Consider the following 25,523-nt stretch of genomic DNA (forward strand, 5'->3'; position numbering starts at 1 on the left):
TCCTATGCCAGAGGTTGCTAGGGGAAACAGTGAGAGATAGATTTACTCCTCCCATTTACAGTGTTGTGCTAGAAGGCTTTTCCCAAACACGGAACAAGCCCTTCTGGGCTATTTATGACCAGGAATGAGGTTTGTTCCCCTTATTTCATAGAGGATGAATAAGCTTCAAAAAGACATGTCCAAAGAAGGAGTATTGCTAATATTACCATGCCTGGGAATGTAGTGCCCTCCAATAAACTCAACTTCTCTCTGGCAATTGGACTTTTCTGTGAACTTGAATTAACTAAACCTTGTCTATGAGAAACAAAAAAATAATCCACATAGTAATTTGGGTGGGGCTTATAAATTCAGAGACCTTGAGCTTTAAAAAAGTACATTCTGAAGAGAAAGAAAAGAGCCCAATTTATATTATTTTTTGGCATGAAGTATTCTGTAGGTAACAAAAAGAGATCTAACAATACAAATGAAAGCATTCATATCTGTAAATCTGAACAAAAATCCATCTATATCAAAGCATCAAGAAGCAAGGGATACAGAGTTAAATTTCTGAAGAATCTGTAACAATGAAAACATTCAAAAATTTCAGAAGATGCTGCTGAGACTGTACTCTCAGTACAGAGGAGATTTTTGTTCTTGCTTTTTGTCCTTTGCCATCTTGTGAGGTTTGACAGTGCTTCCCATTTCTCTGAGCAGGCTCAAGCATACCTTTCATTGATTTTGAAAAGCATTTTATTTCCATGGAACAAGATGGAAATCAACTTTATGTGACAAAACCCAGTCTAGGCCATGAATCTGAGTTTACCCACCTTTTCAGTCAGATTCCGTGTCAGTGAAAGTTAGCTTTTTTCCTATACATGTAGCATAGTGGTCAAGGAAATATTTGATTTCTACTGATGCCAACCAGCACTGGTATATTTAGACAATACCTACAGCCTGTGGGGGTCTCATAGATGGTGGCTAAAACAGACCCTGACCTCCTGGGGACATTGCTGATGAGGTTTTGCTTCCCCAGTTTATCTAGGAATTAATATCAGCTTTCTCGGTCTACATGAATGCTAATTCACCTTCAGTGACCAGGTCCCCCAGTGCCAACTCAAGTACTGTTTATGCTAGATGCCAAGTGGAAGGGAACTACAAAGGCAGGAACTTGTACATGTGCAGTCTTGGGGAGAGGACACAACAGCTATGTTTTGTACATGTATTTCAATCAAAGGGTGAGTGATGCTCCCCAGTTCATAGCCTTGCAGACTAGGGAGTACAGGGAGTGGGAAAATGAACAGAAGCAAAAGCAAATTTGTTTGTGATATTAAACAGAAAGGCAAACAGCCTTCACCAAGGTCCTTGAAATCCCAGACCATTTGACCCTAACCTTTGTCTTGGTGACTCTTAACCATTTCCTTCTAGACATACCCTAAGGAACAAGATGTGTTTTCCTTTTTCTTTCTTTATTTTATTTTAAGGTCCATCAGATATACAGAATCACTTGAATTCAAACATGACACTAAAATACCTACTATAAATGTGATGGTAACTAATTAGCTTTAATTAGAAGTGAGTGCGAAAGAGGTACAGTTGGAATGAATAAAATTTCCAGATATTGAATGATGTTTTCTGTATGTCCAGAATCTGAGAAACGAGGAAAAACAACAGGCTGGCTACATGTAAACAAAGAGAAGAATTCATTTTTCCACTGAAAGACACCCAGATATTATTGTTGTTGTAGTTGTTATTATAATTGTTGTTGTTGTTGTTGTTATTATTAGTGGTGGCAGTGGTTTTGTTTTGGTGACTGACACTTACCCATTGATGGACGAGGCCACTTCATGCATCAGAGGTATCGACAGGGTTAAAATATTATCATGCAGAGATTCAGTGCGTTCTAGGTTTCCACTATGCCAGAAAGGAAAAATAAACATTCTGCAAATCGACAGCTTTTGCAATATATCACACAGTTTCACAGCTACCACCTCTCTGCCTTGTACTCTGAGCCTCTGTATCTGAATGATGTCAGTTCCTTAAGAAGCCTTAAGAGTTACATTTGTTCACCCAATCTTGGAGAGAGCACACACATAAAGCATGTGTTTTGTGGCTTCTCTTCTGTGGTTGTGACACATCAGGCTCACAACAAAAAAAAGTACACTGGAAGAAGATATGAATTCAAATGCCTGGGGGAAGCTACAGCAGCCATCATACAGCAGAGAGAAACAAGGACATTTACACTTCAATGCAAGTGTTCATTTTCTCCCAGTCTGACTACATGTCAGTTTGTGAGGGTCCCCCAGAGAGGGTCTTGACTCAGTAAATGAAATAATGCTTTCAGTGCATCTGCACTGTACTACAGAATGAATTTGGTGCCACTGCTAGCAGCTTTTTGGGTGAGATCCTTGTACTGAAGCAGCCATAACGTCTCAGCAGTTCCATCCCCCTCTTACTGGACTTAGCTGCCAAAATGAAAGCACGTCTACTTTACATTTTCAAAGGCTGTTGCCTCAGCTGGTCAAAAGCAGAAAGAAGAGCAAGAAAAGTGAGCAATTATCTCTCATTAGTCACTTTGTTTCACTGTGACCATTTACATATGACATCTGGGAAAGGTTCCTGAAATGCATGTCTAACATGCAAACCTGCAACTATTCTAATTCTGATGGTGAGTCTGCTTGGTGGGTGACAGCTCAGAATAACAATCTGAAAAGATATGTTACATATATTTCCCATTTCTTTAGCTATGACTCTGGAATCACTTTTGCCTTGCAGTTCATTGGATTTACTCACGAATCAAACTGGTAAAACAAAAGATAGGATCATATTTATTTGAGAACAGTATCACTGAGGGCAGTAACATCCCAACTGATACCATGATTATGAATTGCTCAGATTACAAAAACAGAGCCTCCTGGCTACATATACATGCATAGATACAGATCAGCTTTCTGCAACTGACACACAGGCCAAGTCTGCTAAGAAAATTATAGCCCAGACAGCAAAACCCATAAACTTTCAGTCCTGGAAAAAAAAATCAATTAATAAAAGCTCTTCCTCTGAATAGGCTTACAGAAGAGTCCGAAATGGAGACATTTCTCATCCAATACAAATACTAATATACCATGGTGGCAAACAGAATAGACAAGCAGAATTCTATATAGGGTTCATGGATATGTTTTTATCTGTTTCTAATGGAGTAAAGGTAATGTTAGAAAAGAAGAATACAACTCAGTCAATCCAGCTCTAGAAAAACAGTTCTCACCTGGAAGCAAAGAGGATTTGAGGTTTTGTTTTGTTGTTGTTTTGTATTGTTTGGGTTTTTTTTAACAAATAGTGTAAAAGCAATGTCATGTAATGTTAAGTTCCTTCTCCAGTTGATCTGTCCCACTACTGAACCAGTCTCTTATTACAGATGCTACTGCCAAATTTGCAGCTTCAAGGCACAGGCTTAAATGGCCACTTGGATGGCAATACTTGCAATACTTGCTTTCCCACAACAGAGTGACATGGCTTCTTTGTGTCCAGCCACTTCTGTCAGACTAGCTCCAGTTTTATGTGGAAACAATATCCTCACTCACTGCAGTCTGGCCACAGCACAGGCATTTCCTCTCCATTTCTTTATCACTGATTTTACCTCGGGGCTTCCTGCAACTCTTGTGGTAGAAAGATTTTGTTACACTTACTGGACAGCAAGGGAATTGAGATACTTGCACAAAGTCACAGAGAAAATGAGGGTAATCAGCACTGAGGTCTGCATTGCTGTCTTTGGAGGTTCAGCTGAATCCTTCCAAATATAACTGTCACCCTGCTCAACATTCTGGAATAAGAAACTTTCTCTTAACACCTCTGAGCATGTATAAAAATTACTGTTTATTTCTTTGCTCCATCTAAAGGCACTGACTAACATTTCTCACTGGCACAGCACAAAAATATGAGGAGTGAGGTTACATAGAAAAGTCCTGTGCTATCAAAGGCAGGGCAAATAGCTGGAAAACAATGGCTGGGCAAATTTAAAGCACTGCTAACCCATCTTTGCACCAGCTGGAATTCACCTAGCACATACTGATGTATCTGTCTGACTGAGATGCATCACAGGGTCATCTAAACACAGGATGCACTTCTCCTCAGGGAGAATAAAACTTCCCTAATGTGCAAGACATGGTGATGCAAGGTCTTACTTTCAGTATTTCATACCAGTCCTACATGCTGCAGGATCTGTTCCCACCTACAGCTGTTACTGTAGGGGAGGACTATGCCTCATGAGAGTCACTCAGCAGCTGCTACATCTCATCTCTCATCTCCAACCGTTTGGAGAGGTGTCACCCAGTTCAGGAGGAGAATTCAGGCTGGAGATCTTGATTTTGACATGGAAGAGTATGAAGTTGGCTCACTCACACAGTAAGTGGAAGCAGGTACAAGTCATACATGCAGCACATCAAACAGAAGTTCATGGCCCATGTTAATTCAGCTATGCATTGGTTCCCACACAGACCTTGACAGTGCTTGTGACTGAATCACCCATGGAGTCTTCTTCTTTGTGGTACATCATCTTAGGAGGCACAGAGCCCATGTGACACCTTTTATTCTGCCTGAGATAAAATGTCTATGATGCAAACTTGGTGTCATCCTACTTCAATACCTGCTTCAAGTGCCCTGGGGAAGTACCCTATTCAGTCATTTTCCACAATCTGTCATAGCTCACCAAAGATCCAGAGAGGGAAAAATAGACAAGCAACTTTGGAACCTGTCAGTGAGATTCCTGACCATCTGATTAAAGCATTTATCTTTTTTGGTTTGCATCCAAGCATGCTTATTTCATTCAAATGTTAGAACAAATGGTTCTGTGTGGTGCTGATCATCAACTGATGCAGGGCCCAAAGAGATAGCCACTGAAACACAAGAGGCTTTCAAATGAGAGAATATAGATTGCTTCTTCAGATATGCAACTGCTTGGCAAAGAAAACCTATGTGTGATCCTATCTTATTTTTCAGGAAGCTTCAACACATGTTTCCTCCGCGTTACACAAATATATGCATTTAGCCTGAGTAATTTAACCTAATTTACTATATATATACATTCCTACAACTAATATCACATAACTGTCAAGCATATATAATACACACTTCATGCAATAAAGAATATCCAAGTCATCCAGACATATAAAAGGTCCCCTTACCTTTGGGCACTGACAAGGAAGGTAAGCATTTCTTCCTGCCCAGACAAGTGGCTTGTGTCAAAGATCACACTGAACTCATACTGTGCAAAGAAAAAGTGGTAGTTAGAAATACTGAATATTGTTTCAAAATGTATTTATTCTGAAACTTAACATATATTTTTACTGGCCCAGTTGTACAAAAGTAGCATATTTTGATACATGTAAGAAAGTTTCCTCTACTGCAGATTAACTTTTAAATCCTATTTTGCCTCTCATCAAATACTAGAGTTTGGTTTTTCCTTTCATTGAGAAAAGGCCTTTACTAGAATTCCCATTCAAAGATATTTCTTGAGGAGATCATTTGCCAGGGAAAGAGTTTTCTCATACAATGGTATCGCTACCTGAAACTATCTCAGCACCAATCTATATGTTTGCTGTTGAAAACATCTTTTAGGGGAATAAAACTCACACCACAGGCCTGCAGAGATTTGGAGCAAGTGGCACAAGCTAAACCAGCATTCAGGACACCCATCATAATGGGTGAAATCATGTGCTAATTCTGAAATGAGAACTTACTTTGATAAATAACTTCTCCATGTAACAACTTTTCTGCCTAACTCCAAAATGGGTTTTGGCCAAGTGAAACAGTATCCAAATGCATACTAATTTCAACAGCTTACAGTCTTACATTCTAGGTAATATTTTGCTATTGCATTTATTTTTTTCTATTCTGTTTAAAATATTTTTAGATGTTTCAAAAGAGCATGAAACAGTCAATAAGACAAGGAAACCAAAAGTTTTGTGTTGGGTCAAAGGATATACCAATTAAAATGGAAAGGATTAGCTCATGGAATTGAAACTTTCTGAAAAATTTCAGACACTTTTTGTTTGAGTCATCCTAAAGCTATTCCCTATTTTCTCACCTTTCTGAGTTGGTCATTTATCCAGCTCAGTTTAGTGACAGAAAGAAACCAGCTGGATTTTTAAACATTGTGAGAGAGTGCATCTTTTATTACCAAACAAAATCCTCTTTAAAAAAATCTACCAGAAGACCATAACATGAAAAAGCCATTAGTACATTTTCATTGTAATTTGTATAAATTCAGTTGCACTTTAATGTGAAAGAAGACAAAAATAAAAACAGTCAGGCAACGTAAATAACATAAATAAGACAGAGAGTCCTTTTCTAATTTTCTACAGAGGAAATATGCAAGTTTTTCGCAGCTGAAACTCTTGCATTATTTTTCAAAGGTATTTTATTGCACTACACAGGGCACTGTCATTGGCTCTGTATGTTGGGAAAGAGGACAGCTACCATCTGTAACTGTGAAAGGCTTGGATATCTGGGTTAGAAAGCTAGAGAAACTATCAGTCACAGACAGTTAATAGAGCAGTTTATTTCCAGCCACTCCTTGGAGACAGAAGTGAACGAACTATTACTCTGCAAATTGCAAATATCACAACATTACCCTAGAATTTGATCTCATGAAAGGAAATCCCACACTGCATTTGAGAAAATCTGATTCCAACAACTCACAGGCAATGCCCAGCTCCTCCTGTAAGAAAATAAAAAAGAACATGAGATGATAGATTTGGGGAGAAAAAGACGATTACTAAGAAATACCATTGTGATGAAGTATTGTAGAAAACTAAACATTTCCTGCTATAGCACTGTGTAGCACTTCCTTACTCCACCTCAGTCAGACCAGCACTGGGAAGAAGACAACCATCAGAACCTTGCTCTGAGGGACAGATCATGAGATCATGAGAAAATACTGTAGGACTAAACACAGTAGAGTCAGGGGATCAGCCCAAATACTTGGATGACTCAGATCTTTAGTTCTTCACTCTGTTGATTAAAAGACAGCTTTCAAATAATCCAGAATGCAGGTTTCACAAGGTAGTTTTCCCAGATACCTGTACCATAAAAAGAGAACTGTGTCGGGGGACAGTGACCAAGCCATGCCACACACAGATGCAGGAGAGAAAGTTAATGTCCTGGTGACATTCACTGCCCTGATCTCTTGCTCTGGTCCACAAGATGAATCATGTTGGTAAGGATGCCAACCTTCTTTAGTGAGACAATGGTGGCATAGATAAAGTAGAGGGATGATCCTGTCCTCATGCTAAACACTGACTATGAATACTGTCAAAAATTCAAATGCCAGTGGTTAGAGCAGCCCTATCCTGCTTGACTGGTGACTCAGCTACAACAGAACTACTTCTGCTGAATGGACAATATTTAATTGCCCCATAAAATAAGTGCCTGGCTCCAGGACAGCATATTCTCACCTCCAGATTATCGGGGACCAGTTTAATGGTCTGCCACTGTGGGCAAGTTCCTCTCACTAAACTTTAGGAGTGGGATTCAACTCCAGAATCTGATATACATTTTTAGGTGCCTACATAGCAAGTGACTGCTACGTGATCTACATGTCACTGCTACCATTGTAGCCAAAGGATGTAGAAAACTGTTCAGCAGACCAAATGCAGGTGTTTAATTTAGACTGTGTTGGATACCTTTCTAGGCCCTACTGTTGACTACATCATCACTGGAACTACAATACTGGTCTGCAGCTACAATACAAACACTGAAATTTCAGATATCTGAATCTATAAATTAACTTTATTCTAGACATGTAGCTGAGAATCTCTTAGCAACAAGACCTATGATTTATTTGACCTATTTTCAGTATTTACAGCAATTTGCAAAGCCCAGGCTCTGTTTCCTTTTGTACATTACCCAAACTACTTAAAATATGAGTTCTGCTTTAAATACGCATTTACAAGTTCCAGGGATAACACTCTCAGTTGGAACAAGCACATGTGGAAGTAGCTTCCTGAACTAGAAACATGGGTTATAAGCATCCCCAGGAAATGCCTCTCTGCCTTCCACATTCTGACTCAAGCACAACATTAGTGATTTACAGACATTTTTATTATTCTAATTAGGCATCGGATAGCATTCAGATTCTTGACCTTTGAACTGCTTTCTGTGATAATCTGAAAGACAAGCCTCTTTTAGCTCCAAAATCATGGTCTAAATCAGGGCACACACTTCTAGAAAATGATAGACCGCATTCTTACTTGACTCAAACAGTGTTTCACTGGTTTCATGAGAAGCAAAAATAATGTAAGGAAAAAGTCAACCCCTAATGGAATGATACTACTGCAGCACTACTAAAATGTCAGAGTAGTGGACTCCCCATTCAGTTTCTTTTTGGATTTGTTTCCATGCAATCCTCAGTAGGCTTCTATTTCCAGAAATACAAAAGCTGGTACTACTTAGCAAATGAATTATCTAGCTTCAGTAGTATGGTGCTGCCATCCTCATACAATGCATTAGATTTTCTCCTCCATTTAACACAAAACAGAAAAACAAGTGCTTCACGGGTAAAGTATCCACTTCACTCCCTTTTCCTCTCAGCAATCTGTGAGGTTCTCAGTTTTATGCAAGAGATCAAGTGAACACAAACTGAGGAACTGCATAACTGAATGAAGAATTTCACAGCTATTTCCTCTGGAAATACTCATGGTTCTGGGTTATTCAACTTCCCTTGCTAATTGGGGCAAACTATGAAATGTCTTTCATCAAATCCCAGCCCATGTTCTTCCAAGAGGAGTTTCTAATTACATAAGCCATCTGGTGGTGACTGACTAGACAGACTCAAGAGACTGCCTCCTCTCCTCAAGGCCATATCCCTTCAGAGATGTCAAACAACGAGATAACAGAAAGAATTCTCATCTTGAAGAAGAGCACTCCTTCATTTTGCACACTGGTGCCTTTGCAGCCCTGACAGTTGGCAGGCAGTGATTTTATAATTTCCTATTAAAGAAATGACAGATAAAATATCATTGGCTGTTTTTGCTGTTGTTGCTTGGAAAAGTTTAGTGGATGCAATAAGATTGACTTGAACAAGTTTCTGGCTTCATTAACATACCATCCAGTTTAGTGATTAATATTAATACAGCATTACTGAAGTTCAGAGTGGAGAGCAGGAAAAGGTTCTTCCCTGAGAGGGTGGTTCGTCATTGCAATAGGATCTCCAGGGAAGTGGTCAGGACACCAAACCTGTCAGAGCTCAAGGAATACCTGGACAGTGCTCTTGGTCATACGGTTTAATTTTAGGGAGTTCTGTGAGGAGCAGGGAGTTAGATTTAATGAATTTTATGGGTCCCTTCCAACTTGAGATTTCTATGATTCCAGTAATGATGCAAAGTAAAATTGTTCAATGCTCATGGAACAGCAGAAATAAGTTTGACTGCACCACACTAGTTCAGCCTTCCATACATTTATAAATTACACAGGCTACCCAGAAAACTTTTCCCATGGACTCCTTGGCTTGTTTTGGATTAGGATGGAGAAGCTTAATTAATGAGTAAATATTTTGGTTGTCATTCGCTGCTCACTGTTTGGTTTCAGGCTTTATTTACAGTGAGTTATTTTGGAGGGACAGAAAATCATTTCTTCATGGGGTTTCCTGTGGTGGTCAGCTCTCTAACATATGAGCACTCTGTAAGCACTAAATAAATTCAATTTTCACACTGTTCCAGCAGTCTGTCTTACCTTACAAATAGGGAAGAGCAGTGCAACTCAGGGCTTATAGAAATTGTGGATGCCACTTCTCGCTCAGGTTAGTTAATAATGCTTTTTGTGAGCGATGCTTCTCTATAACAACACAACCCAGCTGAGAACTCAGCTTACTGCATGAGTTTCAGTAAGTTTACATAGAAAACATAGCCAAAGTGTTTGGAAGTTTCCCCTCCAACAAAACACTGTGAAAGTTTATCTGGAAAACTTTGTTTTCCTTCTGAAACATTTCACAGCATTTCATACTCTTAGTCAATCAGATAAATAGCCAGAAAAAATAGTCAAATAGCTGTATTATTACCACATAACAAATATTGACCTGGTTATGAGAAATATGAAGCTCAGGCTGACTCATTGTCTGTTTCTCAAAGTCCTTTATCACAGAAAGAAAAGTTCCTGATAATTATAACATGAGCAATGAAGCAGTTAAGTTCTAACTCCATTATAAGGAGCACATGGGGAAACAATAATTCAGATTCTGCAGTGTAATACTGTCAAACATAAAAACATAACCCCTGGGGTATGTGATGGGGGAATAGGCAGAGGTGCATCAAATTGGCCTTACTTCTGGACATAAGTGTTTTGAAGTTTAAATATGTGGTTTCAACTAAGTAGTGCAGGAAGCTGGTAATGATCATATTAATATAGTGCCTAGAAGCAGTGACCTGGGAGTGTTGCAATTTGCTAAATTTAAGACTTGAGAGAGGAGAAATTTCAGCTCATGTTCTTCCCATCTCACTGCTGGTGCATTCTGCACTGGGGGACACCAGCTGTCTCCTCCATGGGCATCTTTAGCTAGCACCCATCTGCAGAAGTGGGGCAGCTGCTGAACATGGGAGCTCAGAGTACAACTGAATACAGGCTGACAACATGGGATGTGCCTAGGACCAGTGCCATCTCATGCTCTTGTTCTTAACCTACACACTACATGCAGTCAAGTCCTTACTGCCCAGAACAACTCAGATACCCATCAAAAGAAAGGAAGGTGCTCACAGATTAAAATTTTTAAGACAGGTAAACAAGATAGGTCAAGCTGAATGCTTAAAACAAAGCACTTCAACATGAATAAAGCATCTCAAAAACATAGGGGAGATGTTGGATTATAGTATTGTTATCTTACTCTGGAATAATTCACAGTATACATACAAAAGTATCCTTTTGCTGGCTTCACCTAGCTAAACTACTTCAGATTTTGCTGATTTTCCATTACAAAGATCATGACTGAACTGCAAGAAAAGCACACATCTTTCAGGCCACATTAGAGATGCTGTCAGTAAGAAAACAGCTTGTCAGAACTAGAACAGGTCATACCAAGTAAGTCTTTCAATGCATGTATTTTGTTTAAAAAGCCTGTCTTCCTTAATAGTATTTGATGGTCCGGTGTTCTCATGGTACAAAGGCAGCTGGAGCACAAACCCCCTTATTAGAACCTGCTCAAAGGCAGCTGCCATTTGTCCCCTGAAACAAGCATTTTCAGAAGATTTTTAAAGTATTGTCTACTTTGACCTAGGTTAACTGCCAAATCTAAGCAATTTATGTTTTTCTTCTCTAAATTCAAATTAAACTTTGTTGTTGTTGCTGTTGTTTAGATTGAAAAAAAAATCTCCCTTGCAAATCTTGGCTACTTGCACATATATTTTGGAACTGATGAGAAAATGTCCTGGAAGCCTTGATAATATGTTTGCAGAATAGTTTTGTTTTGAAGATGTTGAGAATTTACTTAACTTGTTCAGATTTTTTGTAATACTTCATGTTTTTCAAAGGATACAAAAGCAGAACAACCAGAGTGAATACTGGGAAACCCTGCATTTCTTCTAAGAGCACACACTTATTATTGCTTTTTGTGTTGTTACTAGTTTTCCTGGTCTATGATATCTGAGCCATTGCAGTTGACATCACAGGGGATCATGAACAGTATCCTCACCCAAGTCCTAAAACAAATACGCTAAGAAAATATCACAAAAGAGGGCTACTTGCACAGTCCACTTAATGCTATACTAACCCTCAAAAGTTGGGTATTATGCATTTAACTACTATATCCTCTCCAGTATATAGACTTTATAACTAACTTTTCCCATTAGTTATTTGGAAATTTTCTGGCCTGCTCCAAAGGTAGAGGCTTACATTGAGTACTGGGAAAATTTGGTAAATTTGTACAGTATTTTATTATCATCATGGATCCTGACTTAAAACACATACTTATACCTCAGTAATTCCATCTTGAACTTTTCATTTCCCAAATGACAGTCTAGATGAACAGCTGGATGTTTTGTTCCACACAACAGGACAATTCTATAGAATGGACCTGCCATTTAAGAGCTTCTTACTTTTGGGAGATATCATTGAACATATGTCTGTTCACAGCTGGTAATCTGCTTCCTATACAGTTAGCTAGCAAAGCTGGGTAACACAAACATCTCCAATGTCAGGAACCTAAAATAAAGTCTCACCTCTCTGATGATGTTTGAAATGGCCTCTTCCAATCACTCTTCATAATCTTGGTCTAAGCCGTTAAGTTGTGCTATCAAAAACTTGGGGGTTTCCCTAAAGTCTGGAGAGCAGAATTTTTATTTTGCTTCTATGCTTATCTCTCCCTCTCTCACAATTCTCTAAAGGCCTTCACTGAGGCTTCAAGGATATGAAGATGTGCCAATAATTTAACAGCTACCTCCTGAATGTACTAATGTACTTTCTTTCCACAGCAACTGAGGTCACCAAAGAATGTGGGTCACATGTGAAGTGCAATTAGGGATGCCTGAACTCACACAAGGTTAGGGATTTTTTAAAATAAAAAAGTCTGGCTAAGACTGAGCCTCCCTATGGCTGAGAGCAAGTACAGTTCAAAGTAGTTTAATCTTGGAGGCCCCCTCATGTGCATACAGCTTGTTTTTTCTAATACAAAATTCCACAGATACCACACTTTCCTCCAAAATGCTGTTTTGTTGGATATTTTAAAACTGCCACAACACAAAGAGGATTAGTGGTATTACTGACTGGAAACTGACTGACAGTGTGCCATAATTCAAGTAAAAATCATCAGAAATTACGGGTCTGGTCTACTTCAGATAACTCTTAAAAATTGCTCTGATTATCATTCTCAAAAGCCTTTTGGGCCTCATTTTTCTTCAGATAATTAGCAGTCTCAGTACTCTACTCTGTCTCAGTACTCTACCAGCTGAGCAGACAGTATTTCCTCCATGTTTCTGGGCAAGACCTTGCCAGGCACAGACCTTCATCAAATCTGTCAGCCCACAGCCAAAAGCATCATCAACTCAGATTTGGAAATCTCAGTATCTCACAAAATGAACCTGCAGTTTTGGGTCTCAGTGTTCCATCTCATCTGTTCCACGAGTTCCAAATGCACAGAAGCATTCAAACATCCACTGCCATAAGCGCCCAACTTTCTCAGCACTGCACAACCAGGGATCAGACAAGGAGAACTGTGCACAGTGTCAGGATGCACTGCTTCTCTGAGGCCAGCTTCCCAGGCAGTGGCTGTGACACACAGTGGTGGCATCAGGTCACCTGGGAAGGCTACAAGGCCTCTCATGAGCTATGAGTGTGCATTCCAAGCTGGGGAAAAAGATAATCCTGTTACTGATAGTAGCTTTGAAGATGGACTGCAGTGGTCAGCAAAGGTGGCCATAGCTTTAAAAGCAACAACGGGTCCAGGAAAAACTCTCATGTGCATTTCAGGAAGTTTCTGCTCTCAAAGTGAAAATCCCATGATTTATTCCATTTTTTGGAAACACAGGTTACTTCGCAACTTCAAGCAAACACCTTGTGTTCAGAAACTCTTCTGTGTATAGCTCTCCAGTAGCCAAAGCAAAGTATGTAATGGAATCACTCATAAGGAGGGAAGAGATGTTCATGATGGAAAGAAATTAAAATGGCTTTACTCTTTTAACGTAACTGTTCTGCATCTTGAGCTTCACACATTGCCTCTGTTGTAAATAATTTCCAAACACAGGTGGAATGTGAAGTAACAATGTGAATAATATGAAGGCCAAGTCAATGATAAATCAGCATCAATAGCAACTATAATGTGAAAATTATTGTTATTCATTACCTGCTATTCCTAGATTTTTACAGAGAGGGAGTTATAGACTCAATATAGACTTGCTCAGCTAGATGTTGTCATGAAACTAGCATCTGTCTAATGTCTTGAATGCAATGATTGAAGAATATTGGATATCCAATCAAATTATACAATGAAATAAAAAGATTTTGTGTGTGCATCACAAAGGTCTGTTTTAAAAGTGTCACAGGGACTGAAAGTTTTCCTTTACTTTCCAACACATAGATATTCCCCTAACAAACCAAATCAGCAAATATGAATATTACACATCATAAATTCTGCAAATTGCTGTTTCACCAGCAAAGACCCTTGTCATCCCAGTGCTTAACGAGTGAGCAAAACCCCATATCTGAGTATGCTGATGTGCACACATCCAAATGTGCATATGAAGATGCAAGGCAGTGGGGCATTCTGTATTCTGCTAATGAATCGATCTTTTGATTCATTATCAGAAAATAAATTTGAAGGGCATTGGGGAACCTCAACTAGAGAGGAAAATAAAGTTTTCTTTAGCTTTAGGAAGAAATTTCCTATCCTATTCCATGACCTCATTAGCAAATACTGTAGGCATACCCCACCCCCAAACCCAACAAGTCAGGCTTCAAACATCTTGGATTTGCTCCTCATTTTGTGAAAACAACTCTTTCTATATAATTATTTAAAGCCTCTTGCCTCTTTCTTCTCCTTCCTCAATGGAAATTATTTACAGATCATGAGCTCACTGATCCCAGTCAACACAGCAAATCGTTGAGCAAAAAAGGAAAGACAAAAACTTTTCTATTTACTGGATATTCCCTACGCACTCTCTCATAAATATTTATCTCAACTGATGAAAAGCTAGTGCAGCAAATTTTTAGAGCACAGCACCTCAGAAGCTGAAGAGGCAGCAGAAATTGTTCACCCAGCTCAAGTGATTAAGCCCCAAAACAAGTTTCAGAACCAATCAACAAAGCTTCTCTCATCTTTTAAGGGACCTGCAGGGAAGAGGGTGAAACCATAAGGAATAAGGGATATCTGGTGCCACTCTGAGAAGTTCCACCTCCTTTGCTGACACACTAGTTCTCATTTTAACGGACTAATTAGGCTGTATTGAATTTCACTGTACTACACCAGCTAAATCTTTCTTTTCCCTGCTTGCTGAGAATGGCTGAAATTAATTTTTTCAACATATAGGAAATAATTCAGGGAACATCCCCAAGATACACAGTCCCCTTTGAGCTGCTAGGTCAGCTGACCCTCACTGACTGTGAGGTTGGCCACATTTCAACTACGCTGTTTGGCTAGGTCTGACTCTATGACCCTTTTCCATATGTATTAATGTACAGCTACACATACTCTACCAGCAGAGCAGGGGTTTAAAGGCCAGACTTCCAATCTCCCAAACAACAACACTCATCCACTGGGTGCACAACCTGGGTGTTATTAATAACATAAGGAATACCATTTAAATGTGGACACAGTGGGCCATATGACTAAATTGCATAGAGCTCTTTATTTGGGATAAACTGATAGCATCCCCCAAGTACAGAACAGTTGCCTATTTTATGGTTGTGGATGACCAGTGTCTCCAGTGGATTTGTCCAGGTGAGTAATGGCTGGAGATAGCAGATTTTCCCTGTGATGTCTGTAATACGTCTCATAAAAATTTGGAATATAGAGCCTTATTCTTCCTTTTATATTCTTTCCACACTGTGGGACAAAAACAGTCATAGAGGAAAATAATTCTCATCAGAGCAAATCTGTATTTTCTGGAATCTACTTCTTAATGGCAAGTGTGCATTTCTGAGGCCAGCCAACCTCCACAGCAGCAATTACTGTTGCAGTATGCTTGTGGTATATAAAGTATGCTGAAGTTGTAATGATTGTTTAAAGTGACCATGCTTCCAAAATGGTGATTGTAACTCTTTGTGTAACCCTTCTTCTTCCCAAGATCCTTTACCTGTATCCTTGGAATGTCTAAGAGATAACTGGTCATCTACTGGTTGTTAACCCTTTGTTATCATTGGTTGTTTGTGAGACCTCCTGAACTCCTACTGGTCACATTGTAATCCACCTAAGGGGTACTTAAGTCGCTACCCAGAACAATAAACTCTCTCTGCCTGCTCCTTCCCGGCCTGCTGATGGCATCCTGGTCTCTCTGGGGGGCCATGAGATGCCGCGGGGTAAAGGGGGGAGGGGAAGGGGGCACCGCTCCCCCTCGGAGCAAGGGGTAAAAGGAAAGGCCTCTTGCTCTGGGGTTCCCTCTCCCCATCCACCCTCAGCGTTCATCAAATTACCACCTGAGAAGTGACATCTCAGCTGACACCATCAATCTGGGAACTCATGCTGGGGCTCTGCAGATACCTTCATGCCCCAGGGAAGTTGCATTAGCTCAGGCTTGACACTCAAGCCTCTCTTCTGAGTGCAGGGGGCTGCTGGTCCTGTCAGGATAAACTCAGGCTCCTGGAGGCCTCTCTAGTCTCTGAACATAACCCAAAACAAATGTCTTCCCAGGGTCAGAAAGCTCACTCTGCATTTTTCCTCCCACCCCTATGATCCTCTAATGTTTTCTAGATCCCTCAGGGGAGGAATAATCTGAGCTGAAAATCTGCAAGGAGGCCAGCACCTATCTTGACGGTAGGCACTGGAAACTTCCCAAGGAAGACACCTGTCATGCCATTTTCCGGGCATTTTGTTGTCTGAGACTTTGGAGGAGCACACAAGGGCTGCAGAGCTTTCCTCAGTCACTTTCAGCCAGCACTCTTCCTTACTTTTAACACTTGTCTTTGGCTGGGAGTGGCTTTGGGATGGGAATTGTCTGCTTCCATAGAAGAACAATATAGGAAATGTTGGAAGAAGGTCAGTACCAGCTCCAAAGTAATTTCTTTTCATGGGAAGAATTCAGATAAAATCCTCTGTCCCTTGTACTATAGAAGCAAAACACATCTTGAGCAGGTTGTGGTCACTTGCACTTGAATCCCTCTCTGGTTTCTCCCTCTTGCAAATTGGCTTTCTCTTTCATCCTTCCTTCCTTCCTTTAAAGGATGCTAAGCAATAACAAGATACTTCTAACAAGACAATTTCATTTAAGACTGTATTATCATAATTTGTCTCTTGAAAGTGGCCCTTCTTGTTCACTGTGTCACTTCTCTTCTTTAGAGAACCAAGAAAAGTGAGAACGAAAGTGCTGCCTGCTTGTAGGATGGGGCAGTTACTGATACTCCACAATAAAAAAAACTATTAACAATATAAAGTAGTGAAGCATCAAGCTTGGAATATAAGAAAGTTTTGCAAACTCAAGTTACTGACTGAACAGCTTAATATAATTATTGTCTTTTATCATCAAGAAATTACTAGCTTTCTAAGCCTGTATGAATTAATGTTTTATAAAACTAAACAAAAGCCATTCCAATGATTCAGTTTTCACCTGTCCTTTATAATCCTCACTAAAGAATCAGGCTCATAACTCCTATTAAGACACAAGTGCCTTTGAGGTGCTGGAGCACATCCAGAGAGGTGTAGCGATGCTGGTGAAGAGTCTAGAGAATAAGTCATATAAGGGGCAGTTGAGAGAGCTTAATTGCTTAGCCTGGAGAAAAGGAGGCTCAGGAGAGACCTTATTGCTCTCTACAACTATCTGAAAGTAGGCTGTAGCAAGGTGAGGTTCAGCCTCTTTTCCAAGGCAACTACTGACATGACAAGAAGAAATAGCCTCAAGTTGTGCCAGAGGAGGTTCAGGTTGGACATCAGGAAGAATCTCTTCACTGAATGGGTGGATAAGCATTGGATGGGCTGAGTCACCATCCCTGAAGTGTTCAAGAAACTACTGGATATGGCAGCTAGTGCTATGGTTTAGTTGACATGGTGGTGTTCAGTCAAAGGTTGGACTCAATGATCTTGAAGGTCTTTTCCAACTTTAATGATTCTATGATTCTAAGTACTTTCTATAGTGGAGAAATGTAATTATTGCTTAGAATGGAAAGACAAATAATTCCTTGTTTAAAACTTTCATGATTGTATCAGAGCTGGTAAGCTACATCAGCTATCTTTGCAGATATTTGACCTCTCAGATATTTCCAAAATATATGTTACTTCTGTTGCTATACTCCTTGCCTTATGAATATGTATGGATAGCTTATTGCTGCAGCCTCACCACAAAAACAAACAAAAAAGGACAAAAATTAAAGGGAGATTTAAAGGCTTGGATCAGAGCCAACACAACTGGAAACACTAATAAGTCAACTTTCTCAAGTAACATATACACACTGAAAATTACCCAAACACAGTCTCTTCACATCACGTATTTATTTTTATAGACACAATTTACTTCTGCATGAGTTTTCCATCTCAATAATTGAAAAGATGGCATCAGTTTTAACATGAACGCTAATCATACAAATAATTTCATATTCTTACTTTTCAGGACCAGTGTCACGAGTTGCACAAACCAGATATGGTGTGAAGCACCCCTTCCTTTTGTTTGCTTCCCACAATACACAGCAGGATAGCAGAAAAATTTCACTGCCACTCCTAATCCACTCGGCTGATTTACTAGACACCTTCCCAAGCTATTGTCCTAGGTGGCCATGCCGTCTTGGAAAAAAAGTTACTTTGTTGTCATCATTTGAAATATTGTTTTTCATTTATTCCAAGATACATAAAGCTCTCCCTCCTAAAGGCATGAGATACCATTTGCTGGCATGATGTGGGCAATAGTCTTTTGCATTCGACAGCAAAGGACAAGTAAACAGGAACAAAATAACTGGGAAGCAAGCTGGCTAGATGAACTCCCACCACACACAAGGCAAATGGAAAATGGACTCAGAAGCCTCCACACCATTTGGAGCACTGGTCTGCATGCTTCTCTACAGCAGGATCCTAGTGCTGGCCCTAAGTGCCACAACATATAGGAACAATCCCTGACATGTTAATGCAGCTAAATACAACACTTGAAACTCAGACTAATCTAATCCAAACTCATCTTACCCACGCAGTTGCACCTTATTTTAGAATTTGTACCTTTACTGGTCTGTTTCAACAATTCTGCCAAGCAGCCAGATGCCCATGGATAGGCGACCACTAGACTGTGAGCCAGCTGTGACTGGAAGTTCAACACAAACCTCCCCTTGCAAAGAAATGCTTAAAAGCGGTTGAACATGACATACACTTGTTTTCCCTCTGCATCCCTTGATTATAAGTCTCATCTTAGAAACCTGCAAAAGGTAACCCAGTGCAAAACTCAGTCTTGAAAAATATTGAAGCACTGCAGGATTTCTAAGTCAGCTGAAAGATTTAATGAAAATTCATGGAATCACAGAATCATTTAGTTTGGAAAAGGCCTGGTATCATCCAGTCCAACCTCTGACTGATCACCATCTAGTCAACTAGACCATGGCACTAAGTGCCACATCCAATATTTTTTGAACATCTCTGGGGATAGTGACTCCGCCACCAAATGGGACAGCCCATTTCCATGTTTAACAACCCTTTCTGTGAAGCAATCCTTCCTGATGTCCAACCTGAACCTCTCCCCTGTCACACCTTGAGGCCATTTCTTCTTGTCCTGTCGGTAATAGCCTGGGAGAAGAGGTAGACCCCCACCTGAACTACTTTCTGATAGTTGTAGAGAGTGACAAGGTCACCCCTGAGCCTCCTTCTCTCCAGGCTAAATAACCCCAGCTCTCTCAACTGCTCCTCATAGGATTTGCCCTCTATACCCTTCACTGGCTTCATTGCCCTTCTCTGGACTCGCTCCAGCTCCTCAATGTCTTTCTTGTTGGTAAGGGGCCCAGAAATGGACAGAGTACTTGAAGTGTGGCCTCACCAGTGCTGAGCACAGGCGGACAATCACTTTCCTGGTCCTGCTGGATGCACTACCGCTCATATAAACCAGGATGTTATTGGCCTTCTTGGCCACTGACACACTGCTGGCTCATGTTCAGCTGTCAACCAGCACCCTCAGGTCCTTTTCCCTGGCCCCTTTCCAGCCACTCTGCCCCCAGCCTGTTGCACTGCATGGGGTTGTTGTGGCTGAAATGCAGGACACAGATCTTGGCCTTTTTCAGCCTCATGCTCTTGGTCTTGGCCCATTGATTCAGACTGCCCAGATCCCTTTGCAGAGCCTTCCTATCTTCCAGCACTTGTGACCAGCCACCAACTCAGTGTGGCACCATTCACCACCAAAAAAATGGATACTTAGATGCAGAACGGGAAAAATCCATGATCCACATGGACTAAAGCATTACAAAATGGGGCCTACTTAGTAATGCACTATCAGTTTGCCAGCCAAGATAAAACCGCCAACAGCATGAGTCTGGGGGAAGAGCCCTTTTTCCCCTTTTGCCCTTCCCCTTCTCGATGCGTGGGGGAGATCTCCATTTTCGGCTTCTCCCACATGCCAGGGCCCACAAGCAGCAACTGCCGGACTCTGGGTGTAGGATTATTATTATTATTATTATTTACTTGTTTTTGTGTTCTTTTGTTGTTTTGCCAATACACATATATCCTTTAAGAAAGGGCTGTTATCTTTTTTATTTGATACTTCCTCAATTGGACCCTCTTAATTTCGGAAATTGCTTAGAGGAAGGAGCTTGGTCTTCCTCATAACTCATCCTCCTTAACAAAACACTTCAGTCTCATTAAACTGAGACACTAGCACATATACCAATATACTACCAGGCGTAAGGCAACTTTTGCATACTCACCATGTCTTTCAAGTTCCACATACAAAAACATAGTAAAACCACCAGGAAAATGAAGACCAAGGGAAAAATCAGGTTTCTGACTCCAGAGTGATATATTTAAAAAGCAGTCATAAGAACTATTACACAAAATATCTCTGACACACATTCAGCTAAATTCAGCACTAATTTAGATTTAGTAATTTTGTGTTATTCCCACAAAAAAGCTTTTCTCTGAAAACTGCAGAAACTTTATTTGATTAAATGCCTGTCCAGACACAATGCAATTATCCAGAAAAGAAAATTCAGTCTTGAGAGTCAAAAAAAGCATGTCCAGAATTATACTTTTATACTTTTCCTATATTTTTCGTATCATGACACGTATATCCAAAATGCAGATGTTGTTGCAATCTGTCAGTGCATTGCATTTGATTGCACCTTTATTTAAAAAAATGTGGATGAATAAATTTTTTACATCTCCATTATTCCCTCATTATCTGTGCATAGGAATAATGATAAGCTTAATAACAACAGTGCATGCTTGTGTGTATAAGCCCATGCTCTTCAAAAACCCAGGAAAAAATCAGAGACAGGAAAGCCACTGGGAGGAGAAAGGGTTCTGGGGTAAGCTTTCCTTTATCTCACTGCACATGTAGATATATATATACGTGCTCACACACACACATATCTCACACTACTAAATTGTGGTTGCATGCAGACTGAACAGAGATATTGTCTTTTAATTATGATGATAATTACTGTGGTGGTTTGACCCTGGCTGGATGACAGGTAGCCACCAAAGCTGCTCTATCACTCCCCTCCTCAAATGGACAGGGGAAAGAAAATGTAATGTAAGGTCCATGAGATAAGGACAAGGAGACATCACTCATTGATTACCATCACAGGAAAAACAGACTCGACTTGGGGAAATTAATGGAATTTAACACCAGTGAAAATCAGAGTAGGATAATGAGAAGGGAAACAAATTTTAACAAAATCTTTCCTCCACCCCTCCCTCCTTCCTGGGCTCTACCGCCTTCTCTTGGAGGGGCACAGGGAGACAGGGAATGGGGGTTACAGTCAGTTCATTACATGTTGTATCTGCTGTTACATCCTCCTCAGGTAGAGGAGTCCTTCCCCTGCTCCAGTATGGGATCCCTCCCACAGGAGACAGTCCTTCATGAACTTCTCCAGTGTGACTCCTTCTCACGGGCTACAGTTCCTCACAAACTGCTTCAGTGTAGGTCCCTTCCATGGGGGTCCCTTCCTTCAAGAACAGGCTGCTCCAGTGTAGGTCCCCAACAGGGTCACAAGTCCTACCAGGAAACGTGCTCTAGTGTGGGCTCCTTTCTCCATGAGTCTGAAGGTGCCTGCCAGGAGCCTGCCCCAGCATGGGCATCCCATGGGTTCACAGCCTTCTTTTGGGCATCCACCAGCTCTGACATGGGCTAAAGTGGATCTTTGCACCCCCCTGGACCTCCACGGGCTGCAGGAGACAACCTGCTTCACCATGTTCTTCATCATGGGCTGCAGGGGAATCTCGGCTCTGCTGCCTGGATCACCTCCTCCCCTTCCTTCTTTGCTGACCTTGGTGTCTGCACAGTTGTTTCCCTCACATATTCTCACAACTCTCTTCTCTGGCCACAATTACATTTGCCCAATAACTTTTTCCTTTCTTAAATACAGTAATACAGAGGTGTTACTACCACCTCTGACTGGCTCAGCCTTGGCCAGCAGTGGGTCTATTTTGGAGCAGGATGGTATTGGCTCTGTGAGACAATGGGGGAAGCTTCTAGCAGTTTCTCACAGAAGCCACTCCTATAGCCCCACCTACTACCAAAACCTTGCCACACAAACCCAATACAGTTATATGCATTTTATTCCATAACAAAAACATGTCTTCAAAACACCAAAAATTAAAAGCAGAAACAAAAGATAAGTGGCACTTCTGGAAGCATGGATAATATATGCCCACATATACTGTAAGACAACCTTTTGTGTATAAGGCTTCAGTTACAATGAATATTGGTGTATTCAATTGCAACACAGCTATCTGATCTCAGTGTTATAATGAAATGCTTAAATTCATAACAAACTCAGAAAATAAATTCAAGTGTCATCAACTACACACAGTTTGATGAGAAAGTAAATTAAAAACCTCACAAATAATTGGAAAAAAAAAACCCCAAACTCACAATTAAAACCAAACTGGATGAGGAAATGCAATCAATAAAATGCAGTCTTACCCTGCCCTCTTGCTCTTCTGTCCTTCACTGGGAGTAATTTTAAAGTATAAAGAATAACATTAAGTAATAACAATAATAATGAGCTTGGTATTTGGCATTTTCCTGGAAATAACAAAACCTAGCTCAACATACAACCTCCAACAACCAAAGCTAAATCTGAAACCCCAGGAAATGTCTTTTGCAAACACACACAGGTTTGGGGGTTTTGGTCTTTCTCTTTCAGAAACTCAAACACAGTGTGCATTAGGATATTTTCCTGGAAAAACCTTATGACATCATAAATACCTTGTAACCTAGGAACGATGCTGAAGTACAGAGGCATAATCAATTTCCTACTGCACTGGGATATTGAAACAGGCTTATTTAATATATATATATATCTCCTGTTTTTAAAAGGAAAGCTTAGCAGTTCACTTGTAAGACTTTAAGAGGTGTCACACTACTTTATAGAGTAGCTTTTTAGTTCACTCCTCCTTTTCCCTTGCTCAGTGGAAATCACCGTGTCTGCAGATTGTTATGGCCAAAAGTCAAGTGCAAGTTTTCTGGCCTCCTCCCAAACACAGGCTGCGAAAGTGCTGCTGGCTGGGAATGCGCCAGGCTCGGCATCCCCTGCAGCCTGACTGGGTGGGGGGTTACAATGAAGAGAAGGTCCCCTGCTCGCCCTCAGAGCCTGGAATGAAGCCAGCTGAAATGCTTCTCACTCTTCCTCCCTGCTGTGCTCAATGCCTCTGGTTTTGATGAAATGCCACAGGAAGCTCTGTCACAGAAAAAACCAACCAACCAAACACCAAAAAAAAACCACAGAAAAACCCCACAATCAGATTTGGGGCAGGGTTTAATGCTCCTGCTTCTGCTAAAAGGAACACAGACTAATGTTAAACTCAGGGAAAGGAAAGCCCATGATTTCTTACAAAGCACTGGCCCCTCCTTGGATTTTCAGCTAAATACATCTTTACTCATGTTTATGACTAGGCAGCTGGTTTTTTTTTAGTCTTTCTATAGCAAAACTGTGGTTGACTTCAGGGAGGCTACAACTTAAGTATGCCTACAGGACCATGTCTTGTGCTTAGTAAGATTAATTAAAGGTTTGGATTTTTTTTTATCCTATCAGGTTCACAGGAGCAATCTAAACAATCAGGTGGAAGAGCACAATTGGCACTACTTCCAGACACACAGCACATGACTAAAACATCCCACAAGACTAAGCAATGCAAATACATACATATATACACATGCATATATAATATATATGTTTATATATACTATGAAGATACATATATTTGTTTAAAATTCTATTGGATTTTCCACTCATGGTGTCATTTATCTTCTGGCAACGTCTCAAGCTGCCTGCTTTAAAAGTGATCAAAAGAAACTTCTAAAACGGGAACTGACCTTTCATACCAGAAACTCAATAAACTCTAAGCTTCAAGTTACAACAAAAACAAACCCCCATTTCTTGTTGTAATGAAAACCACTGAAAGCTGTGCAAATAAATTCTTATTTAAGTATTTTGTAGAAGATGTTAAAGTTTGGACAATTTTAAGCCTCATCCTAAGAACAATGAGACAAACCCTCTCCCACAGATTTCTCACCTCAAACATTGGCAAGTCTCTGTCCACTGAGTTTAAGTGCAAAACTTGATAATGGAGAGAGACACTGGGACACAGGAAAGGCACTGGTGATCTTTCCATAGAGACAGCATAAACTTTAATTAAGCTCATCCAAGATCAAGTGTATTGAGCTCACTGTATACTGGGCTCTACCCTCTGTGAAGGGTTTTTACCTTTCTTCTAGTAATGCAGTTTATCAAGATAACAGTAGAGATTGGGGTGGTTGGATCTCAGCAACAAAAGCAGCTGAATCCCTTTTCCAAAGCCCTCTCCCATTGCTTGGCACTACTGCAACTACGGCAGTGCCTCCTGCCTCTGTGCAGCTCCTGAGAATGTGTAGAAAGAAGCAGCTTGCCTGGTGAGCTATGGGCCATGCAGGGACTGAAACAGGATGGGCAACTACTTCCTGTGGCTCAGGGAGCCCTTCTCCACCCCCTTGAAGACGTGCCATAAATTCAGGGCTTTGGATTTCCTTTTCCCTTCCTCATCCAGATAGAAGCCAGGACCTCTGCTGGTGCCCAGGCATGGTGAAATACTACCTTGGGTGGTACACCACCAGATAGGTCAGGATTCAGTGTAAACAGGCTTTGTTATAGCATAAGCTACCTTCTAAGACTGCAAAAACTACATCTTACATGACTGTATTCATCCACACAGCTGTTCTTCCTTTGGAAACCATTTCCCTTACAGACCCTTGAGAAAAGCAGAACTAGGCAGTCAAATAAAACCTCTCTTATTAATCTGAGCCCCACAAAGCATCTCAGGATCTTCTTCAGAACCACTACATATACATGTATAGGATCATAGAATCATCAAGGTTGGAAAAGACCTCCAAGATAAACAGGCAAATTAAAAGTCACAATGAGCTAGTTCCAGGACAAACACTTTCCACATCATGTAACCCAGAGAGCAGCCCCACCTGATTTGTTGGCATAAAAATTATAAAAATAATAAAAAATAATACATACACACCGCATTTATATCTATATATATAGATATAGATATAAATAACTTTCAGATCTATGTGATAAATCAGAGTAGAGGAGAAAAATTTAAAAGACTCTAATAGGTACTAACTACAAAAATAAACCCAATCTACAATGCCTATTCCCTGATGATAGGAGTAATATCTGAATCCCAAGAGAAAAGGATCCCTGGATCAACAGTCTAGCCTTCAATTCCTATCTGCTATGAGCAGGGGGAT

At 40.4% G+C, this 25,523-nt stretch overlaps 1 protein-coding gene across 1 annotated transcript in view; it reads right to left on the reverse strand.

Annotated features, from left to right (window-relative positions):
• ITGA9 (integrin subunit alpha 9) overlaps nt 1-25,523 on the reverse strand; it is a 213,465-nt gene that overhangs the window by 52,198 nt on the left and 135,744 nt on the right. The window contains 3 exon segments of the mRNA XM_050325002.1: nt 1,801-1,890; nt 5,157-5,236; nt 6,605-6,691. Coding sequence (XP_050180959.1) covers nt 1,801-1,890; nt 5,157-5,236; nt 6,605-6,691 — 257 coding nt within the window.

The sequence above is a fragment of the Myiozetetes cayanensis genome, unplaced genomic scaffold (assembly GCF_022539395.1).
Source record: "Myiozetetes cayanensis isolate MyiCay16 unplaced genomic scaffold, myiCay2020 scf1, whole genome shotgun sequence".
Lineage (NCBI taxonomy): Eukaryota > Metazoa > Chordata > Aves > Passeriformes > Tyrannidae > Myiozetetes > Myiozetetes cayanensis.